At 35.7% G+C, this 19,578-nt stretch overlaps 1 protein-coding gene across 5 annotated transcripts in view; it reads left to right on the forward strand.

Moving 5' to 3' along the window:
• The window catches only part of ABCD3 (ATP binding cassette subfamily D member 3), a 63,959-nt gene that overhangs the window by 18,057 nt on the left and 26,324 nt on the right, over positions 1-19,578 (forward strand). For 3 of the 5 annotated variants that reach the window (XM_074369995.1, XM_074369998.1, XM_074369997.1), the window contains exons 3-8: positions 4,941-5,039; positions 8,499-8,587; positions 14,949-15,018; positions 16,398-16,495; positions 16,854-16,977; positions 19,154-19,210. In XM_074369995.1, the coding sequence (XP_074226096.1) occupies positions 4,941-5,039; positions 8,499-8,587; positions 14,949-15,018; positions 16,398-16,495; positions 16,854-16,977; positions 19,154-19,210 (537 nt within the window). Of the gene's footprint in view, positions 1-4,940; positions 5,040-8,498; positions 8,588-13,393; positions 13,464-14,948; positions 15,019-16,397; positions 16,496-16,853; positions 16,978-19,153; positions 19,211-19,578 lie in introns of those variants that run through there. The other 2 variants (XM_074369996.1, XM_074369999.1) reach the window with 2 other exon arrangements.

Raw genomic sequence — 19,578 nt, forward strand, 5'->3', positions numbered from 1 at the left:
ATTGCTGAATAATATTCCATTGTATAGCTCTATCACATTTATTTATCCATCAGTTGAGGGAAATTCAGGTTGTTTCCCCTTTTTTGGCCATTATGAATAATGCTACTATGAACATTCACGTACGAGCTTTTGTGTAGGCATATGTTTTCATTTCTCTTGGATGTATACCTGGGAGTAGCATTGCTGGGTCATAAGGTAACTCAGTTGTGTTCTTTCAAATACACATTAATTTATCCCTGTAAATCTCAGTCTGTAGGGTCTACTAGTCTATTCTGTGGTATGTCTATTCTATCAGTGTAGTTTTGAATGTAATCCTAACATCTAGTACATTAGGTGGAAGGTGTTACCTACAAATTTAACGTGCCTTCTCTATCTTCCTCAGTAGTATTGACTAGGTTAGGACAAGAAAATTCCTCTGTGGCATGTCTTGATGTTTGGTTTTTTTTGTTTGTTTTTATTTCTGGTTATGATTTATTCAGCTGTGACTATATCCAGCTGTAACAAAATCTGATCTTTATTTCTCCATTGGAAGACCACAATAGTTTAATAACATTAAGTTCCTTAGTTTATTAATTCATTTATTAAGTCTTTCAACAAATAGTGATTGAGCCCCTCATATATGCCTGGCATTGTTCTTGGTTCTGCACGTACAGCAGTTATCAAAGTCAGTTCCTGCCCACATGGATTTATGTTGTACATGTCAGCTAATGTACTAGGTACAGTATCCTTAAAGAAGAAAATCAGAAGGGTTTCATGTGACTTATTTGTAGTCGACTCAGGCTGGCTTCTAGTGATTCGTGTCTGTCAGGTCTTCCCAAGCCCTCCATGTCAATGTCTGTTCTCTGAATATTCTGGAGATTGACATCAAAACTGCTATTCTTTCGTTTCCATAATGTTTGAAAAATGGAACAAGATGTGCTTATCTCCAGTCTTCTAGCAAATCTCCATCTTCACAATCTCTCATATCTAAATTACACTAGTGATCAAACCTTAGTTACCTGCGTTACAGCCGCTATCTGCATATCATCACATCTGCAGACTCTAGGCCATCACTGCAACTAGCCAGTCCAGCAAATTCATGCACTCATTTTAAAATTCTTACCATTTTAGGTACAGTTTTTAAAATGTATACTTGTTTGCTAGTCATTTGGTATAAGCATGCTAAATTTAGGATAGATTAAATGATTGGCAAAAAAAGGATATAAGACAGTGTACACACTGATACCAAATATATAAAATTCATAGGAAGTGCACACATAGGCATATGGTAAAATGAACTTTGGTAAGATGTGCAAATATTAACAGTTGATATCTCTCACTGGTAGTGTAGTCTTCTTATTTTTGCTCATCATATTTTTCTATAGTGAAGATGTTACTTATGAGGGGAAGCAGTTAAAAAGGGACTTTTTTTCACTGAAATTTTTAATAATCATTGGTGAGATGCGTTGGAGTGTGATACTTTTCGTAAGACAAGATTTGAGAAAAAATTTAATAGAGTTAGAAAATAGTATAAAGAGATAGTTGACTTGATTTTTAAAATATTTATTCATTTAATTTTCATGTAATACACAGGGTCTAAAATTCAAAATATATAAAGATACACACTGCTGGGTTTGATATTTAGCATTCCCATGAATATTTTTATACTTTTGGAATGTGTGTGTATATGTATATCTGTGAACAATGTAGGTAGAATTATTTTGCATATTAAAAATTTTATAAATTGAATCATTATATGTATCATTCTACCTTTTTTCAGTATGATTTCTTTAGATCCATCTTTGTTGATGACTGTAGATCTAGTGAATTTTAACTCCTCTATACTATTCTTTTATGAGTATGAGCTGCTTCCTTTTCTACAGTTGCACAGAATTTTCATTGCATAAATTTACCATGACTTATGTAGTATGCCATTGTTGATGTGCATTTATGTTTTTAATTTTATAGTATAAAGCAGTGCACACTTTTTTTCATTTATGTGTTAACCGTACATGCACGAATACCTCTAGGATAAGTTTCTAAAGGTAAATGTGCTGGGTTGTTTCACATTTTACAGTGAGTGTACATTTTACATTTTGATAGATGCAACAGAATAGTTTAATCAGTTTACACATTCTCTAACAATATTCAGAAATGCTTACATTCTTGTCAGCACCATAGCCTTTCATTTTACTTGCTATTTCAAACATCTTTTTCAGTCAGTTCTAGTTCATCTCACCTTTTTAAGTTGATTTGACACATCAGCGGGAACTTCTCATTGCTCTTGGACCTTTGTTGACTCCTGAATGTTAAGTACATTCTGGTTGCATTATTACTTTAACTTCTTAGATGATCTTTATTTAATGATTTGTTTGCTTTTCCTATGATTTGCATGTTAGATTTGTATCATTAAAGTGGGGTTTTTTTTGTACTTTTAAAAATTACTGGGAAGTTTAGAGGTGGGGAAAGTCAATTGTGAATTTAAAATGAATTCTTAGGAGAGACTAGTTGTGTTTATGAAATGCACATTCTCTGTAGGTGTTTGCATTTAGATTGGTTTCAGGCATGAGTTTTATTATGTCATCAAGGGTGGTAGAGCATCTTGATATTCCTTCAGCCTTTCTGAGGCAGTCCTCCAGTCCAGGTGTTTGGTGTTTCCTGACTCTAGGAAGTATATAGTTCCCTTCATGGATTCAAATGTAATGAAAATAATAAAGTTAGCTTTCAGACAGCTTAAGAAATAGGAGCAGTGACAACAGGAACAGAAGAAGAAGACGAGGAGGAATTACGTACCAGGTAAACTGCTAATTCTATACCAGGTGCTTCGTTGTTACAGACTTAGAGCTTTTTTTTTTTTTAAAGCTTCCTGATTGTTTGCCCTAGATCACTTCTTGAGAGCAGCTAGAAATAGGTAGTCCTCTGTATAAGTCAGAAGATGGCCATTTTCCCTTGGAATTATTCTGTCCAAGGCTCAGTCTAGGAATGGAGGAGATGCTGCCTGCTGGTGGGATGAGCTGAGGTAGGGAGGCAGAGACAGGAGGAAAAACTTGAGAGTACAAGTTTAACTTTTTTTTTTTAAAAAAAAAGCATTTGATGTGCATTGCCTTCTCTTTATTCTTTTCTTCCTATCCTTTCTCAGTTTGGGGACGTGAAAGAGGAGATTTAGGTTGAAGTTACAAGGTTTGGCTTGAGGAGAATAGGCTAGCTAAAGTAAACAGACAGTGAGCAGTGCTTTTTGTCTGTTTTGTTCACTGGTGCGTCCCCCATCATTGGGCTAGTAACTTTATTGAATGAATGAATGCATGTATATGCGAGTGAAGTGGACTGGGCCTATGAGTCAGCTGGATGAAGTCTGCACCCTTCATAATGTTTGAAAGACCTGAACTCTGTTCCAGCAGTTACAGGGTCGGCTGGTTCTCATACAGTTCTTTCTTCTTCAGATCTAACTCTACACGCTCAGTGTCTTCACACTTCCTTCCTTGGTCTGCAGTTCTGTACTACACACAGTGTCTGTTAGGATCACAGGTGTGAAACACGTGGCACAGTGTCTGGCATAGGGGTGGCAGCTTATTATTATTCTATTTCAGTACGCAGACTAGTCACATGAGGTTTATCAAGTTAGACATTAATTTCATTAAAGCATATTTATACCAGTTTGTCTAACTAATAGAGTTTACAACACCACGGATATTTGTTTATCAAGAGTGCACTAGTTAATAAATACGTGAGCTGTGGTTACAGGCATTGGGGGAGGGGCTAGGTTAGGGGATGGGGTCCTTCTGTAGAGTCGTGCCTGTTCTGAGAAGTTTCTCCTGGCTGTTCTTCCAGACAGCCCAGGTGTAATAAAACAAATAACCTCCACCATACCCAGTTCAGGTCACTTTTTTCCTTATCCTTGCAAACTGTTTTATACCTCTATTTTCATGGACCAGTGAAAATGCAGAAATGTCTGAGGGTAATAAGATGAATTACTGCTCTGGTGGTTACCCTGCACACTGACAACCAACTCGAAATCCTGTGGTTTCAGGGCTCAGTTCTTCACAGGCCCTGCCTGCCTCTTCGGCTCTGCTCATTTTGTCTCCTCTGCTCGAGCAGTGGTCTGGTGTACACGCCAGTTTTACTCCTGAACTGGGCTTTGTGCTTGGTGTTCCCTGTGCTTTACTACCCTCCCCCTCCCGAGATAATCACGTGACTACATTTTATTTACGTCTCCGCTTAACCGACACGTCCCAGAAGAGACTCTTCTCATCATACTTTCTGAATCATGCTTTTTTTTCTCACGACCCTGCCTTGTCTAGCTGTACCAATCTGTTTATTGGTTTATTTTTATGTATTTCCCCTGCTAGAATGTGAACTGTATGAGTGAAGGAACCTTGTCTGTGAGTTTATAAGGAAGAGGGAGTGAATTGGCAGATTGCATACTGGAAACACTAAATGATAAATCTAGGAATCCAAAATTTTCCTGAAATTGATAGCAGGAAAATTCCTGTTCAGGAGTTCCACAGAGTTCCGCTGTTGGCCAGGAGGTGGATAGTGAACAATGAGCAAGCATGGGGCCGTCCTCAGCTGGCCCTCCGCCTGGCACCCCCCCCCCCCCCCCCCCCCCCCGCTGCTGCCAGGCCCGCGGCCCCGCTGGGCGGCCTGCGCACCGCCCGCGCACCGCCCGCAGCACAGGAGCCGGCCTTCCACCGGGTCTGGGCGCTGGCTGCGCCCTCCACGCGCAGTGCCCTTCTGCCGCAGATTTCTCTGGCTTCAGAGCTTCTTGCTTCCTTATTCAGTTTTTGGCAACACCTTATTTTCCTGAAAGCATGTTTGAAGATGAAGAACAGTGTAGGCCTGTGTTCTTTGAATGTGATAACCATCTTGATGGTTGTTTATGTTGACTTAGATGAGACATAGTTTTTTAATCTTACTTGTTATAGCTGTTTTAAAGCTTTGTTGTTGTTGTTTTTTTAATGTAGAAAGAGGGGAAAAAAGAGCGAGCTGTGGTGGACAAGGTGTTTTTTTTGAGGCTCACACAGATTCTGAAAATCATGATCCCCAAAACATTTTGCAAAGAGGTAAGTCTTATGAAATTACAATGTTAAGTGTTGAACTTGAAAGGTCACGTGACATAATTTTATCTTTAAATCATTGCCTGTCCTACAAGTACCCTTGTTAAACAGTGCCAGTTTTTAAATAGTGTTTTCTTGTTCGTATTTTATGTGAGATACTAGAATACTTCAGCACAGCTACCCTATCCAGGACTGCTTTATTATAACATGATGAAAACAAGGTTAAATTTAGAAAGACAGATCTTTTTATCGCATTAAGATGTTAACAAGTCACATTAATATGGAATATGTTCAAGGGTTGCTTCTTCATATTTGATTAAATATGTTCTTAAGATACCTAAATGATAATCTGAATTCAAGTATTTTCAGGAAGTGAGCTGGTTGTAAGAATAAAGTCTTGTTATCCCCTCCTTTGCCTTTTTATCAAGATTATTTTTGTCATTATTTGTTTGTATTTTTAATGACTCAAAAAATAATGCTGTGATCTCCCTCCTTAATCACCTCGGTATTCTCCTTTTATACACTAAATACACCATTTTTGACTCTTCCTCCTCCCCATACTTCCCTCATCCTTTCAGTCGCTGGTGTCTGCTAATTTTTCCTTCTAAACGTGTTTGGCTAGATACTACAGTGTTCTTTAATTAGTCTCATTCCAAAGAATCTCCCCCTTTTAAATCTTTTCTGCCAAATATGTCTTCTTAAAACATAATTGTTCCCCATTGTTCAAGTTTTTAAAAGCATTAGCCTCATAATCTGTTGATAGCAGGAAAAGGCTAAGACGTTCTGAAGCTCTGAAGTTCTCCGAGAGAAGGCCCACTCCTCCATCCCACTTGCTCTCCTTCCCCTCACGTCAGCATGATGTCTCGTTGATTCCGCCCTTGAGAAACTAAAAAATAATTTAATAATATTTTTTCTCAGTTAGATAGAGAATAATATGTTTCTTAAGGAAAAATTAGAACATGTAGTTATTTATTTCCCTCGGTGCCTAATTAGCCTCCCACTCAGAGAGAACCTCTGTTCGTATTTTGGTGTAGTCTTCTTGTGTGTGAGCACATATTTTAATAAAAATGAGATCACACTGACACTTTTTAAATCTGCTTCCTCCCTTATGTTTTAAATGTTTTTTTCCAAGTATCCTTGAGCTTCTCTTAGATGAGTCTCTTTCCATTCCTACTGTTCTCACTTACTTGGATTATTATAATCTCTTAATTGGTCTTTTTGCTTCTCCTTTTCTAACTAGTCTTCTTTCTAAAACTCTAAAAAAACCACATTTGGCTTCTGTCTTTCCTATAGGGTTAATCACAAGCTGACTTTGCCCTTCTTTTCAATACCATCTGCCTGGGAGATTCTTTGCTGTGTTACAGCCAGGCCCTGTGCTCTCATACTTTCAACGACCTCCCCCCTCCTGACCCTGCCCAACACCTCCAAAAGATAAATATATTTAAAATGCAGCCTAACGCTCATCGTCTTCTTTGTGGCAGTGTCCCATGTCTCTTCAGACGTAATTAATTCTCATTCTACAACCTGTCTGACTTTGAAGAATCTTTATTTAAAATTCAAGCCACAGAGCTGTTTTATGAACCATCTTTAACGGGTATAAAAACCCCAGTTGAGGAAGTGAAATGAACTCCCGTAGAAATCATAGATGACTGAAGTTAGAGAGATTAATTAATCACTGCGTGAAATAAAGAAATGAAGAGACTGTGTATGAATATATGGAAGTTCATATGTATCATAAAGCGAGGGACTGTCTGAGCAGACTGATCTTTAGTTTCTGACGTGCTCTACAAACCCAGTAATGGAATCGTGATTCTACGGACATCTTTTGTGTAAAAAGACATTCCAGGACTGTCAGTCATCAAAGTTGGTCAGATTTTGCTTAAGTGAGACAAGTAAACTTGGTACTTATTTTAAGAAAAAATTAAGCAAAGAACATAAAATAAAGGAAAAAACTTTGTTTAATGTTAGCTTTATTCTTCAATTGCTTAATTTAGCACTGAGACTGTATTTAAGGTCTAAATTAGAAGTTAGCATTACAGTTAAGGCGTCACCTACAGATAGTACTGATGAAAATCAGCACGTTCCTCTGTTGTCAGCTGAATACCTAACTCTGAGGTGGTGCGACAGGGTGGGGAGACAGTGTCTTCCCCACTAGCCAGCTCCCCAGACGAGGGGGGCAGCTGTCACAGCTCAGTCACATCGGCTTTCTTTGACATTGTCTTCTTTCTTATGGATTCATTTATTACTTCTGTGTTTATGAATCCTTACCTTGTCTTTCACTTAAAGGGCTATATTTTTAGTACCTTCACCTTTTAAAAAAATAATACTGGTTTTGCAAAAATTACATAAGTCGTAGGTGTAAGTGCCCCTCAATTCTGTAACTTTGAAATCAAACACATTATCCAGCCAACATTCCCCCGTCACACACCCTCTTCCCTGACTTCAGCTTCTAGGTTGCTGTCATAGTCCTCCAGTTTAGAACACTGAAGGTCTGCCTTGAATGTGCGTGTGTTGGAGTTGGAGGCTGGAGGGTAGATTCTTGCTTCACACAGTAACTGACTTCTAGCCAGTCCCTCAGCCTCTCACCTCTCTCTCTCGATCATCCATCTTGCCCAACATTGCTTATGTAATGCTCTCCAAACAACACCTTTTAACATTTTGTTCTACCTAGAAGCTTGCAACAGGTAGCTCTGCTGGATATTCAAAACCATAATTCTTATGGTTTAGTCTGTTTTTTACTTTGCATTAAATCTTTCTTTTTTTTTTTTAACTCATAATCCTCATTCTCAACTTTGTTTTACTTGGTCTGTTTAATGTATTTCTAATGTCATAAACCTCTTTTGCTACCTCAGACCTTCCCATCCTGCCACTCATCACTTGAAGTGATGCAAATATACTTACCTACACTGGTCTGTTTTCTTACTTTTTACGTGTAAATCTTGCCTTAATAACTAAATTGAAAGCCCCGCAGGGGCAGGGGCACTATTAGAGATTTTTTTTAACAAACTGAACCAAATTTTTTCTACTTAGGCAAAATTTTAGGCTTCATTGTTTGTATTTTAACTCTGTATTAGCAGTTATTGTCATTTTTATTTATTAGAATTGTATATTGAGAACATACGACAATCACAATGCACTGTGATTCAGGTACCCAAGTAAACACTACTGCTTTCTGTCATTGACTGATTGTATGAAGGCAAGTCGTCTGACCTGCCTGGGATTCACTTTTGAATTCCAGATTAGGAAGTTAGATTAAATGATCTATAAGGCCTTTTCCATTTACATTATATTTTTAAACTTCCTTTAAAATTATATTTAAAAATTGCCTGTAGGTAAAATGTCAGCCAACTATATTAAAGCTAAAATAAAGCTTTGAATTTAGAAACCAAAAATCTCCACCAAGGTAATGTTTCTTTTACTTTCTAAGGTGCGTTTAATTAATTTACTATACCTGGTTTATTTTAGACAGGTTACTTGATACTTATTGCTGTTATGCTGGTGTCTCGAACGTATTGTGATGTTTTGATGATTCAAAATGGGACACTCATTGAAAGGTACTTTTCTCTTCACCTTCCTCCTATATGTGTGAAATACTGGTTTGTGTTACATTTAAGCATTATCTTAAGCAAGAAATAGATTCTAAATTAGGTATAAGTACTTAAGTCAAATTGTGCCTTTGTTCATTTTCTTAGTAGATGTTTACTGAGTGTCTCCCGTGTGCCACAGGCAGTTGTAGGTATGTACCTGTGAGCAGGAGAGACCCTGTACCAAGCCCTGCACAGCTGGCGGTTGTTTAGAGGGTCAGAGACAGGAAACAGAAAATGTAAAGGCATTGTAATAATTACTGTAATGGGAGTTTTAAAAAGTCACGAAGTTGGATGTTTGAAATTAATGAGATAATTTGAGGAACATATCAAAGCATCTCAGGGAATCACATTGAGAATGTTTATTAAAAGGCAAAAAAGTCTTAGACATTTTCTTCCATTTCTGGTTAGTGTTTTATATTTTTTTATTATAGTCTTTGTACATACTGTATTGTTAATCACTGCAACTAACGATTTTGAATTTAAAAACAAAAATAATAGAATATTAACATTTATCTGTTAATAAAGAATTTATTCCTTATGATACCAATTTGAATGTCAGAGTAGAAATTTTTTTGTTAGTATTTGTTTCCTGGTATGCAGTATTTTATCAGAAAATTTCTTAAAATACTTAACCTAAGATAACTTTCTGAATGCCAGTAGTTGAAATTTTTAAATGCTCCCTAATTTTGAAAGCTTTTTCCCCTCATATCTCTGATTTGCTTCTTAGAGGATTTGTAGGAGAGGAAGAGTGCCTTACGCTCATGTTTTCTGACCCCTCTCTGGCAGAATAAAGGTTATCGCATAGAATTAAAACCCTAACAATATACCTCTGAATATGTGTAAATCGTGTAGACTCCTATGTTCAGCTCAGGTCTCCCTGAATCCTGTGGTCAGTCCCATGCCTTTTTATTTTACTTAAAGTAATACATGGATAGCTTAAAAAAAAAAATACATGAGCATGCCGTCAGATCGCCTCGCACCTCAGTCCTGTGCCCCGCTCCTCCTGCCCGTAACTGTCACTCCTGCAGCCAGCTGTCTTCTAACTTCTTCCTGCTTTCTCTCTCATTTTATCTCTGCATTTCAGTGTAACACGTTACTGTTCCTAGATTTTTCAGTCTCAGAGAGTATGCGTACATTTACTTCTATTTTGGAAGAGGAGAATTGGCTCTTTTACACTCCTGCTCAGGTTCATTCTCATTCTCTCAGTGTTGTATTTGCAATTTTTTTGTTAAATCAGAATTTGTTGTCTTCATGATTTTGACTTTTGTTTACAGCTGAGTCACACGCGCTTCTCTGGTAGTTTCTTTTGTATGTAACTTTTTGTTTTTTTCTGCCGTTTATAAATTGAAGTTTTTGTGTGCTTTAAGTTTTTGCCTACTTCTTACTAATTCAACTCAAGCTTATTGACAACACTATAAAATCTCAGGATTATGTCAGATACACCAGATAAACTATTGATTTTCATCTGTTACCACTCCCCCCGCCATACATCTTGTTAGTTTTCTGTCTTCCTGCTCTCATCAGGATAGATTACATTTTAGCTCCACTAAATAGCAGTTACGTTTGAATTTACTTTTGTTGTGATCTTGGGAATTTTTTTCATCTTTCCTGCATTAAATTGCTCTTGTTTTCTGGATCTTTTATTTTCCTCTTCATCTTTTACTTTCTCATTTTGGCAGATGCAGGCTTTTTCTGAGAAAAGGGTACAAGGGAAGTAAATTTTTGAGATCTTGTAAATCTGATAAAGTCCTCTGTTCTCGAACTTGATTGATAAGTTAGCTGTGTTTATTATGCATTACAAGCTGGAAATCACTTTTTGTTAGAATTTGGAAAGCATCACCCTGTTGTCTTGTATAGGGCTCAGTGGGTCTCAGCCTTGGCTGCAGGATTGTTGGAATCATCTGGGGAGTTTCAAGAACTGCTAATGCCTGGTCCCACCCCTGGAGTCTGATTCAATTAGTCATTACTTTTCGAAGCATCCCAGGTGATTCTAATGTGCAGCCAAGGTTTAAAGCGGCTAGTCTAGGTTCCACACTGGGGGCTGGGGCCCGTCCCTGTGCTGGTCTGCCTTCCATGCCGGTGGGTCTGTTTTTCTTTCCTGTGGAAGCTTTTATTCCTTCATTGTTGATGTTGTGTTGCTGGTGTTTGGAAATGTCACTGAAATGTTGGTGTGAATTTTTTCGCTCACTGTGGTTGTGCCAGGCACTAGGTGGGCTCTTTTCACTCTAGAAACTCATTCTTCATTCTGAGAAATTTTCTTGTGTCTTTAAAAAAAGTTCCTCCTCTCCATTTTTTTTTTTTTGTACTTTTTCTAAAATCCTTATTAGTTGAGTGTTGGACTCCCTGGACTGATCATCTGATTATCTTATAATTTCTCTATTATTTTCATCTCTGACATTTTCCCCCTATATTCTAGACATTTTCTTTTAACTTTATGACTGAATTTTTATTTGTTTTAATTTTATTTCCAAGAGCTGTCTTTGTTGTTTGAATGTTCATTTCTGTAGCCATCATTCTTTCAAGCCTGTGACTGTTTTTTTTTTTTTTTTAGCTCCCTGCTTCTTTGTTTCCTTCGCTGTCGTTTGTTGTTCTGATCTTTGTCCTTCATGTTAGAGCTTTCCTCAAGCAGTCACTCGCGGCTGTATATTCATATTTAATTTATTGGAAGCTGAGTTGTGGGATTGTTGATTGTCTGGTTCTCCTGAAGGGCTTTTGTAGAGGGATTCTGGTTGGTTTTGTGTGTTTTGCCCCAGTGAGGAACCCTCTAACAGATCTAAGGAGTTAAGATAAACATAATCAAAATGTTTGTTCGTTGCTGCTACCGCATCAGCTTTAGGAGGATCAGTTTCATTGTTAAGCTCTGTTTCTGTGAATTTTTTGCACGAGTAATTTGAGTCATTTTTATAATTAATGTAGAGAAGGCATTCTTGTCCTTTTACATGATTATAGAATTTTGTATTTTTTCTTTTGATGACTTATTATTTAAATGTCGTATCTACTAATAAAAATACAGCCTCCCCAACTATAGCATTATTAATTACCTGTGACGAAAGTAACAGGTTATATCCACTGTGAACAACATTATGTTAGATATCTGTATAGAATCAGCTACGTAATACATATAAAGAACCCTGTACAGTCATGTTATAGAAGATTGCTTTTAAAAGTTTTTTCCTTTTAATTCAGATTTTGTGCTTTCATGTTTTTGTAACCTAAACGAATAATATTTAATCTTCTAAACTAGGAATTTCCAAAGACTTAATGCCCTGGAGAAAATGCATTACTAAGAGTAGATAGTGCATAAATTTAATTGATGATAATGGACAAAAGGATAGTTATTTTGTAGCTTGAGCCAGTTTATAATTCTACTAGATAGAGTAATCAACTTGTTGGGTACTCAGTTTTAAAATTTAGTTATGAGATGTAGAAAAAATTTATTTAAAGTTTTAAGAGTTTTTAAAAAAATTTTATAATTTAAACTTGCAGGAAACTTGGAACAACAGTACAAGGAACTTTCTTATACTCTTAACCAAAAACACTACTTATGAAATGATCATTTTAGAATCAATCGTTAACTTTCTTCTGAATAAATGTATTTGAGCCTCTGCCATGCATGAGATCTTTAATGTTTGATCTAATTAAAAGTTTTAAAATATTGTGAATTCATAATGTAGAATAGTTTTATTTTAAAAATAACACATTTCTCTAATTTGCTACTCAAACTACATTGTAAATGTCTTTATCTGCCTTTTCCATTTTGCCCCTTCCAAAGTATGTTTAGATTTGAGTATTTCTGTTAAAATAGTCTCAGAGAGACTTGTTATGGTCTTTAATGTACTTAATTTTAATATTCTTTACATCGTTTAGGCTTACTTGTTAACAGTGACTAAAGACTTTGGAGTAGGGGCAAGTTTTAGTAGAATAGACCCCTTCTTTGAGGTAGAAACTGGTCCTTCCATGATAATGGAGCTAATCCTTCATATCTTGTTGCTGCTGTTAGGGAGGAAGAAATTTTCCTCTGCTCCTCTAGGCTCTTCTAGCTGGTCTAAGAATTAAATTGATGTGAGACAGATTAACAGGAGAAAATCAAACAAAATTTTACTAACATATATACATGGGAAAGACCTAGGAAACTGGCCGAAGTCCTCATCTTAAACACCATCTTCAGCTAAAAGACAAAAGAGGATGTTGGGGTAGTGGGTTGGGACTTCAGAGGGAAGGAAGGCAATTCACATGAAGACGGAAAAGCAGATGCTTGGTAAAGACTGTGGGACACAGAGTAGACTCTGGTCTCCAGCTCCTGCCTACTTAGCCTGTGTCAAACCCACCACACGTAGCCTGTGTTCCACCCACCACACTTAGTGTTGTGTTCTTTGCAGTATCTCTGGCGATAGCTCTATTCCTAAAGCTGGCCTTTTATTTAAATTCTTTGAGCAGCTAAGGGGGAGGTCGAAAGAAAGACTCCCTGAGTCTTCTGTTTCTTAAAAATAACCAGCCTGAAATAATCTTTATGCCAAAGAAACACATTTTGGGGTGGCAAATTTTATTCCCCTATAGTGCCATATATAATCATAATATATATATATATGTTACTTTATATATAAATATAAACTACATGTAGTATTTTATGTGGCTACATGTAGTATTTTAAAATTACTGAACTATCTTTTATTGAAATACTTTCAAAGCATATAGGGATCTTTATGAAATAAGTGATTATGATTGGGGCTACTGTCAAATTACTCTTTATTAATTATTGTTTTTCTTTTGCAGCGGAATAATAAGCAGAGATAAAACTTTATTCAAGAAATCATTTTTTAAATTTATAGCTGCTACTCCAATGGTAAACCATTGCTGAAAGATGGCATGTGCTTTACCAAAGTTTTATCATCTTGTGTGTTTCACAGCTTGGGCAGCACAAAAGCACTTTGGTTTTATGTAAAGTTTCGTTCAAAAAATTTAGATTTGAATCTCTAAACTTTTTGTGTGTCTTAATTGCTTCTTGTCTCTAATATACTTACTGCTGTAAACAACATTTTTGTGTGGTTCTATTTTAACTTTTTTCTAGTTCAGCTTAATTTTTTTTTTTACTTTTTAGCAGTTATGTCAAAACTAGACTATTTTTCTATTGATCTAAAATAACACTTCTCAAAGTATATTCTTGGGAATCTTAGCAATGATGAAGGAAATGCTACAGTGCCACAAAGCCCTCTCAGAGAGTTTTACAATGCATCTTATACATTAGAGCTTTGAGAAAGTCTTTGATAAAGACATTTGTTAGCTTTGTTTAACACAGGTTTTCCCATAGTTATTTGACCATGGAACTTTTTTGCCCTAAAAGACCAGTCATATTACTTGGCATTATTCACCTACTCCCTCATAAAAAGCAAGTTATTTCTTTGTTGTATGTATACCAGTCATTTTCATGTGTGGACCTAGATTTGAATCATTTAGTGCATTGTTTTTCAAAATATATTTAATTTGCGTTTGATAATATTAATAAATGTTACTTGAAAAAACAGCATGTGATCAAATAAATTATATTGTACTGCTTCACAGACATTTGAAACTCAGAAGTCCTTTACTTATAGTGATATAATGGTTTTCAAACTTTTTTAAAAAAGTAGAAGAACCCTTACTTTAATTAAGTTCTTAATGGATATTTTAAAAACAGATAAATAAAGCAGATTAAAAAGAGGTAACAGATCTGGTTTAGTTGAAAACCACTACCATCTGTTTAGGTAGAATTTTCTCAGCACCGCAGTCAGTTTGATTCTCGGCTGTTTTTTGTCTACAAATAGCAGAACTGAGTAGTTGCAACAGAGACCGTACAGTCCACAAAGCTGGAAATAGTTGCTCTTGGCCCTCTATAGTAAGAGTTAGTTGATCTCTCATTAGTTTGTCTCCCTGCCATTAGCTCATACAGATGACAATCAGGATATTAAAATATTTAAAAACAGACAAAGAAATACTAGTTTGTTTGATCCACAGTAATCCATTCCTCGGTCTATAAAGCTGTTAATTGTTTTCACCATATAAAACCCCTTTTGTAATGCTTAAGCCTGTTTAAATGACCATTGTTACTAAGGAAAGAACTAGTTATTATTCTCATTTAATTTTGCCATTTATAGTGATTTTCAAGCAAATTGTTTAAAATGATAAAATTTCAGAAGTTCATGTTTTGTAAGAAAATATATGTAGCATCTTTTTTCTGATTCTTTTGATTCAGTAAAAATTTCCAAAAATAATTCTAGAGATTTACAGAGATTTTTTTTGTGTTGAATATTGCTTCTTTTGCAACTAATGCATTGCATGTGGTGCTTTGCAGTGGTATCATTGGTCGTAACAGAAAAGATTTCAAGAGATACTTATTCAACTTCATTGCTGCCATGCCTCTTGTAAGTGTAATTCTTTAAAAAGTTTTTGCACAGGGGAAAAATCACATCTTACTAAAATCTTTTAAGGATTTTTACTCAAGTTCTTTAAAGATTTATGATACTAAATTTCTATTTCAAGTTTAGTTTTGTAACTTACGAGGAATTTTTCAATGCAAACCTTTATACTAGGCAGACAAATTTAAAGGAATTATGGTTTAGTTTCATTGTATACATTTGTGGGTGTACACATGTGTGGATTTTTTTTCTGACTTTTCGTCCAGGGTCTCAGATGTTTAGTAGCGCCCACTAGATGGAGGTAGTACAGCTCCCCTGGTTGTGATGACAGAAAATGTCTCCAGTGCCTCCAAACACTGCCAGATCTCCTATGGGAGCCTATAGCGAGGTTGCTGGGGCTGAGGGGGTGATGGGAGGGGGGGTGGCAGAAGTTCAGGTTGAGAATCATTGCTTTAGGCCACAAATGATTATAGTAACTTGAACCACTAATGTAGTTTAAATTGAATTGGCATTTATTATCTGAATTTATTAAGAATAAAGGTTAAGTAGTCTAAATCATAAGCAATTCTCTTTGCTTGATTCTTACCTTTATTCTATTTTATAGGCACTATAAGAATTTTAGTATTACAGATGTGGGAATAAAAGAAAGGGGCTTGATTGTGAATTAATGAGAAAATATGTCAGATTTACTAAAGCTTGATGACGGACATATATGGTTTTAAGACCTTTTAAAATAAAAAATTGAGATAAGCAGCACTGATACAAATCAAAGACTGAGATTCAGTCCAAGACCAGTGTTTTCTTGGGAAAATTATGTAAATGTGACTTGAGAACTATAAAAAATTAATTTTAATAAATGAAAGAAAAGAGTAGTAAAGATGACTCCAGAAATAATCTAGAAAATGGCATTAGTTGGTATAAAACTTGCATTATTTTTTTTAACAAATGCAAATGAAGTGTATATGGAATTCTGTTGTCTGGGGTTGCAGTGTAGTAGGAAGAGAAGATACACTAAGCGTGAATGTCAGGCTCCTGAAACAGTCTCTGTGCGCTGGATGGAAAGGTGACAGATCGGGCTTCTGTTTCTTTACCTCCCCCACCCAAAAAAGGGATCAAGGTGCTTCTCATAATTAATGATCTTAACATATTCTTAAGTTAAGTTCCAGGTAAAGTTTAACATAGTGTAATATAGCTACTTGCATTTAGTTTAGCATGTTCTCTTTGTATCTTTGTAAATTTTAAGTAAAACAACTGACTTACATCAATTTGGACTGCCACTTTTAAAAATCATAGGATTTGGAAACAAAGCCAGTGATGGGGAAATAAATTATAATTTAGTAAGTAGAAATGAAGCAAAACCAGTAATATGTATCTGTTTGTTTTAGATCTCTCTGGTTAATAACTTCTTGAAGTTTGGGTTAAATGAGCTCAAACTGTGCTTCCGAATAAGACTGACCAAGTACCTCTATGAGGAGTATCTCCAGTAAGTGGTAACCTGTTTTTACATTAAAGCTGCTTACATTGAACAATAACACTTGTGATGTTGAGATGTGGAAGTCTTCTTTCTTATTGGATATGTTTTTCAAGAACGTTGCTCATAGACTCAGAAGCATGTAGGGAAGACCTCAGGCATTTGGAATCGAATCCTGGCTCTTCCATTTGTTGGCAAGTCATCCTTCTCTGGACTTGACTTCATCTCTAAAATAAGTTGGGACAATCTTTAGAGCCTCTTCCAGTTCCAGACTTTATTGTTTCTATGAATTTGCACTGCATAGAATAATGTGAATTTTTTTGTTTTTAAAATTATTTGTTTTAAAGTCATTTTCTTATTGTTATTTTAGAGCTTTTACATATTATAAAATGGGAAATCTGGACAACAGAATAGCTAATCCAGACCAGCTGCTTACACAAGATGTAGAAAAGTTTTGTAACAGTGTAGTTGATCTGTATTCAAATCTTAGTAAGGTAAGTTTCTTTTTGTTGTTATTGTTGTTAATTTGTTGAATTTTGAATCTGAGCTTATTTATATAGAATTGATTTGATGAACATAACAGCAGCATATAGATATTTAAGGCTTTAATAAGAAAATTAAAGTTGTTGTAATAGTCTTAACTATAATTATTTAATTTTTTATATTATTTTTTGTGAGGTGTTTTGACTGAGAACTTCGAATTTAGTGTCTTATAAAGATTATATAAGAATTTTTCAGGCTGATTTCAGTAAAACATCAGAAATTTGAATTTTTATCTCTTGGCCTGTGTAGTTTTGGCAGTTGTTAGAGATTGATGGCAATTTATTTTTAATTCCACATCCATAACCCTAGACTTGGGCTTCTTCCTGCCCATTTCTCTGCTTCAGTATCTCTAATTCTAATAGATTATTTAAATAATAGTCAAAACATTTCCCACAAGATATTAGTTTATTTCAGTGTTTCTAAGGACTGTTTTTCCCCCTTCCTCAGAATATTACCAAAGCTCTTGACTCTGATGATAAAGACCAGTTTTCTTCCTACTGATGACCTCAGTTCTTACCTGTCTGACTCATCTCACCACCCTTACAGTTTTGGCTATCGTCTTCTCACTAAGCCGTCTTCTTTGCATGAACTCTGCACTGACTAGGATATGTAGTGGGCACCTGTAAGATTGTCTCCCCAGCTGTCCCTCCCCTCTTCATCTTGGATACCCCTTTTCCCACTCCAATCCACATGACTGCTCTTGATCTGGGGTCAGATCTTGTCTCAAACTGGACCATTATCTTTGCCTCTAGCCACAGTTGATTGAGAGATCCAGTCTCGAGACAAAAAACTATATCATAGGGGCGGGCTTACCCTATAAGAACGGGAACGCTCCCACTTCCACCATGTGGATGGCGGGAGCATAGGCAGTTCTGAGAAAAGTGGTCCATATTCACAAGAGCCTCCCTCCTCATGATGGGTCCGCTACTAACATACCTTCTTACTTCATACCAAACTTTGTTCTTCATTTGGCTCTCTGTAAGCCTTTACTAATTGATCCAAACTTTAGAAACTCTGACAACTAAAAACTGTTCAGTTAATTCAGCTGTTTTTTTTTTTCCTGCTCCTATTACCACATTTTAAAGTTTGTTCCCTGTTTGTGTATTTGAGGGGCGGGGGCTGTATATGCTATTTTTCATTAATTCTGTAGACATTGTTATATATTCTTTATTATATCTTGGCACATGAGCAAGTCTGTAGCTCAGGACTTGTCATATCTGCAATAGAGAAAGATATTATCAAATTAATTGTAGTGGTGCTATGTACTGCAGTGTAATTTACTTTTTAAAATATCTAATTGAACCCTGACTTAAGTGAGTCATTATTTTTGTCAATAACTTTTAAATGTACTTGAATTTTTTATAAGTATGTCTAACTTCTTGGTAATTCATAAGACAAAAAAAAGAAAAAGTTCAGCTTAGTACAAGCCAAGTACTAAACCAAGCCACCTATCCTAGTAATAATGCAGATATTAGTCAGAAAGGGGTAGCTATGGACTTAAAGCGAGTTTGAGTTTCTTGAAAAACTCTTAAAAATAATGTACAACTTTTGGTACATCAGTTGAGTTGTCTCTGTGTGAGGAGTACTACATTAATGTATTATTTTAGTTCTAGAAGCTTGAGTTTTATATCAGAAAATTAGATTCATAAGCTCACTTGATTGTTTCAACATATAGATGTGATAGGGTAGTAGAATCAAACAACATTAAACGCAGAAAGACCCTCTCATTTTTCAGGTGAAGATATATAGAAACCAGAAAAGCTGGTGGCAGAATTGAGCTTATAATTCAGGCCATTTTATTCAGTGTCTTTATACTAAATGGAGAAATTACTGTGTTACTAAAGGCTAATGATCACAGTAGAGCTATGTTAGTTGATGGAAAGTAATAAATATCCCACTTGATGATCAGTAGACATTGGTCACACTGTCTCCATTTTCAGTCTCTTGAGAATAAGAGCTGTGTCTTTTGTGTATTCATCGTGCTACATACTGTTACAGCATAAAGTTACAGCTGCAAATCGTGTGTCAAGTGTTGAATAGCAGTTTACATATGACATGTTGTATTAGCTGTAAGTCTAGGCAATTTAGTTCTTTTTAATTCTGTACCTTCTGATTTTTACTTTACAGCCATTTTTAGACATAGTTTTGTATATCTTCAAGTTAACGACTGCCATTGGAGCTCAGGTGAGTTGACTTCTATTCTGTCTTTTAAATTGCTGCAGTACTGGGTTGTGAATAGCTGGGTGGTTTTAAGAATTTTTATGTATCTCAAAGAATGTGCTTTTACAAGATGTACCTAATAAAGTATGGTTATAAAATAATACTATACTAGAGATTTTAAAAGTATTTTAATTTGGCTTTTTAATTTTCCTAAAGTCAGATACTTGGAAAATTTTTGTGGCATTAATAACCAGAAGTACTTAAACACTTAATGTACATGTGTTTATTGTTGCAAGGTAATGTCTAAAAAGATATTTGGAGAGAGCTATTTTAGTGTGAAATTTGAATGTTTGTCATTAATACCTTTAGAATGGCTATGACAGTTTTGAGAA

This window comes from Camelus bactrianus, chromosome 9 (assembly GCF_048773025.1).
Source record: "Camelus bactrianus isolate YW-2024 breed Bactrian camel chromosome 9, ASM4877302v1, whole genome shotgun sequence".
In the NCBI taxonomy this organism is placed as follows: Eukaryota; Metazoa; Chordata; class Mammalia; order Artiodactyla; family Camelidae; genus Camelus; species Camelus bactrianus.